Source organism: Rhagoletis pomonella, unplaced genomic scaffold, assembly GCF_013731165.1.
Source record: "Rhagoletis pomonella isolate Grant_MI unplaced genomic scaffold, Rhpom_1.0 Rhpom_scaffold_00003, whole genome shotgun sequence".
Taxonomy (NCBI): domain Eukaryota; kingdom Metazoa; phylum Arthropoda; class Insecta; order Diptera; family Tephritidae; genus Rhagoletis; species Rhagoletis pomonella.
The window spans coordinates 72,287,183-72,291,572 of NW_023458557.1; the positions used below are offsets into that span (position 1 = coordinate 72,287,183).

At 32.8% G+C, this 4,390-nt stretch overlaps 1 protein-coding gene across 2 annotated transcripts; it reads right to left on the bottom strand.

The window, feature by feature from the left end:
• Positions 1–1,008: 1,008 nt before the first annotated feature.
• On the bottom strand, positions 1,009–3,250 carry LOC118736652 (ras-related protein Rab-30). 2 transcript variants are annotated; one of them, XM_036466699.1, is made up of 4 exons: positions 2,875–3,250; positions 2,673–2,785; positions 1,687–1,884; positions 1,009–1,584 (listed from the first exon to the last, which is right to left on the bottom strand). In XM_036466699.1, exons 3-4 carry the CDS (start codon positions 1,855–1,857, stop codon positions 1,084–1,086), a joined length of 672 nt encoding a protein of 223 aa, XP_036322592.1. In that variant the 5' UTR covers positions 1,858–1,884; positions 2,673–2,785; positions 2,875–3,250; the 3' UTR covers positions 1,009–1,083. The 2 variants fall into 2 exon arrangements, with proteins under 2 accessions (XP_036322592.1, XP_036322591.1); XM_036466698.1 differs by having other exon boundaries at positions 2,673–3,250.
• Between the last annotated feature and the right edge of the window lie 1,140 nt (positions 3,251–4,390).

The following is a 4,390-nucleotide window of genomic DNA, read 5'->3' on the forward strand; positions in this document are numbered from 1 at the left end:
AGTGATGTACATATGTAGTAATTGTAAAACTTTATAAACCCGAAACTAAAAATTTTGCAAGGACGGATAAATGTATAACACTCCAAGTGTGAACCTACACCGTACACGACAAAACGGGTTTGTTGTCTTCGACAAGAAATCATATTTTTTTTGTATCCTATTTGTGTCGTGTTGCGACTAATTTGGTTTGAGTTGAATAATAACAAGTAAATGTACTCTTGCTCTATACGACACGAACAAACATTTTGTCGTTTTCGGTGTGGGTTCACACTAAGTGTTAATATAAAGATGTCATTAAAATTAAATATTAAAAAAAAATTTACGAACTTAACACTTACATCTGTGCAAAAACTTTGCAAATGTACATATTTTAAAAATATGAAGGCTTGTGCATTGATACATACTGCATGCACACATACATATGCACATACAGCTACAGTTTGACCAGAGGCTTTGTTTTGAACGTAAATGGACTATTAAGCCGGTGATCCGATAACTTGTGTTGTGGCAATTTTTCAAAGATTTCAAGCGCGGAGTATTATAAAATCGACAGTGAAAGAATACAGACCAAGATATTAGATAAGACAGTTATTGTAATAATGAAACAATTCGTGGTTATTATTTCACAATTTAAATTCGTTACCTTAATATAGAAATCTTTATAAAAATCTATGTTATACAGTTGCGCGAGTGTTGAACACACTGCTTTTTTTAACTATTAAACTTATTTACTGATATTCTATTTATTTTCAAATTCTATTTGGTAATTTTTGAGTAATAATCTACGGGATTTTGTGGAACGTTGGATTTCTAAAGATGAGATAGCGCCTTTATTTATTAAAATATATTTAGTAAGTTTTAATGTGACCAACATCTTTTTTCTTGGACGAATCAACCTTTCTTGTATCGATTTTTTTCTTACAAAACATGCGTTAGTTAGCACGATCCATAGCCTCATATGTTCATATGTATGTCCACAATTGGTATGTATTTAACCTTAACTAGGAGTATATTACTAAAATCTATTTATTTTTCGTCAAATATTAATTAATAATTGTTTCACCTCTATGCGCCAACTGTTGTTTAAGTGTTACTTCTACTATTGCTGTTCTCGCCTGTTGATTGACTAGTACTGCTACTAAAACTACTGCAGCAACTGTTTTGAGTTGCTTTTGTGCCAAAATTACCAAGACCAATAGAATCCGCAGATGTTTTATTTGCGTTCGTGCCATCCTTACTTCGCGCCTGGTCAATAAGCTCAGCGGCGATCTCATAAAATAAGCGTTCGACATTTTCTGCCTCCTTGGCTGAAGTCTCAAGAAAATACATATCATGCTGCTTTGCAAATTCTTCACCAATTTGTGTAGGTATTTCACGATCATCGCGATCAGTTTTATTTCCAACAAGAATTTTTAAAACTTTCGAATTGGCATACTCTTGGATTTCGCGCAACCAATCGGGCAAGCAATCGAAAGTCGGCTGGCAACTTATATCATAAACTAGTATCAATGCATGCGCCGAACGGTAATAGCTTTGAGTAATTGATCGAAAACGTTCTTGGCCTGCGGTGTCCCATATTTGAAGCTGTTTATGTATAAATGTATAAGAATAGATGCATTAACAATTTATACTTTTTTTACACACATACATATGTATGTAAATACATATGTAATGAATGGTTATTACCTTGATTTTTTCACCTTCCACTTCTACGGTTTTAATCATAAAGTCAACGCCTATGGTTGCTCCTTGACCGGGTGGAAATAATCCTTGTGTGAAACGCCGCACTAGACATGTTTTGCCGACACCCGCATTGCCAACCAGTACAATTTTGAAAAGAAATTTGTAGTCCTCCATTTATGCGCGATTTATTTTTTAGTTGTGCTGAATAAAAAAATAAAATAGTTTATATTAAAAAATCTATGTCAAAGAATTCAACTACATTACATTAAGATTATTTATTTGGATTATAAAAAAAAGTGACTGTCGGTTTCATAATCTACATAATTAATTAATTATATATATCGTTTCTAGCCATGCCGCACTTTCAGTCGGTCGGACTCACGCTACGGGGAAGGCCGGGATTCGTATAAATTATATCAAGAATCTCCAACTTTGTATGCAGTTAAACATGCAATCATGTACATAATTCCTCCTTTGAGCTGAGCTAAGCAATTTTCGTTTTGCCGCGACATTCAAATACTAGGGGTATCGTCGAATTCTTGCAAAGCCCTTGCACGGTGCACGGTGGTTGCAAAGCTGTACCATTGGAAAACCGGTTTTTACCATGCAATCCGTGCAACTCGTGCACCAAGCAAGCTATGCAAGACTTCAGGAATACCCTTACTCTTTCATCAAAGGATATTTTATTTACATAAAATATGTTATTGTTTGGAATATAAAGCTAAACATATTAGTTTATCCCACAAATGGATAGCGCTTTCTAATATGTACATACATATGTATGTAAGGAAATATATGACATCATGGCTTTAAGGCTTTCCTAAATACATAATGTATTAATGTATAAACATACGTACATATGTATACATATGTATATGCAACAGACGTATTTACATCAGATGATCAATATTCCGTCCCACCCGAATATTAAGGTTTAAATAGCTCACAAACATGAAAATGTTGGTAATTTTTGTTCTTGCAATACTCACCTTTGCTTATATGCGTTGAAATTTTTGCTGACTCAACTATTTCTTTCGCTTGCGAATTCGTGGTTTGGTCGTGGCTGATCTTTCGACTGGAAAACTTCTAAAATACGTATCCCCTTTAGTAGCAGAAATGTTATAACTTTGTATACTAGATACTTTCTTTTGTTTTATATTTTTATGAGTGCATTAAAATATTTTTGGAAACCTTGCAAATTCCACGATGTAAACAAACACAGTGAAGCCTGTGTAAATAAGCTTTTCACGAAACACACAGTAGAATTCAGTCACTCGAATGCCTGTTCCGTTTTTGCCCTTGATTCAATTACACCTCTTTTTCGGTTGCTGTTAACAATTAATTAACTATTATTTTATTTCACACTTATTTGAAGTTTCTTGGTCACATCTAGTACATTAGTAAAAATTATCTTTCGCACACATATGCGCGACGTTTTTTTACTACATAAGCACCTCAATTATTTCTCCAATTGGCTGGTCAACCCTCCTGAATTTACTGTAAAGCATGTCGGTGTTCATTGTGTAGTATCAAAGTTGTGTCCAGGGCTGCCAACTTCGCTCAAACCGTGCCATTTTTGGCCCTATTTTACATCAAATTGCACTTAATTTTTAATTTTGAAAAATAGGGCCTGTACCAATCGGTAACTTTTTAGGCATACATCAAGATAACCAACCGTTCAGTTATAGAAAACTAAAAATGCAGATTTCTAGTACTTTTTACACTGATTTTAACTATATAAATATTATTACCCGCAATTAAAAAGTAAAGTAGATATAAAAGGTTAAACAAAAAAATTTGATATTTTAAAATATTAATATTTTCTAAACTGCGTATCCGATTCAAAAGGTAATGATGTCACAATAAAGACAATTAATTTATCTTCAAGCTGGTATATGAAATGTGTATGCTTTTTGTATATTTAAGCCAAAAATATTATAAAACAAAAAATGTTATAATTTTTTCATAAAATAACCTTTTTTAGAAAAAGTCCATAATCAATGCTACAAAAATGTATAGTATTTAGAAAGTGCAAGTTTTAACCTTTAATTTGATATACATATTATATTATGATTTGCTTTTGAGTTTTCAGAAATCAGTAATAATAAAAAATATAAATGCATGTATGTGCAAATGCATATTGTAGTTAATTAAACGGGTTGGTTGGCTTTCCATTATGGCCGTTCGTTAAAGGGGCGGTGGGTGAAAGGCAAGTAGGCGTGACACCTTCAACCCACCTTTTTGGAGAGGGAATGCGCCGCCATTGACAAAAATGCAATCCCGACCATCTAGGTCCCCTACGGTTCCCTAGGGACCCTTTAGAAAAATGGCCAAAAATCACAATTTTCATTTAAACAAGACATTTTTATATACACATTTTTATATACAAGACATTTTTATAAAACACGCAGTAACCAGTTCTGGGCAAAAGAAACAATGATATTACCCACACTTGTCACTTGCTTGTAAATGCTTTTAATTTTTTTTATCACTGAATTCTTAAACCTCAAAAGTAGATCAAAATAAAATATGTATTACTACGTTTATACGTAAGCTATTTGCAAATAAAAATAATAATTTGCAAATAGCTAACTCACTGTTTATTCGGTGGTGAAAAAGTATTTTTTAATATTGCCTGATTATAAAAAGGCAATAATATGACCATCAAAAAAGAAAATAAAGTTAAAAATGGCAACGTCTTGATTAT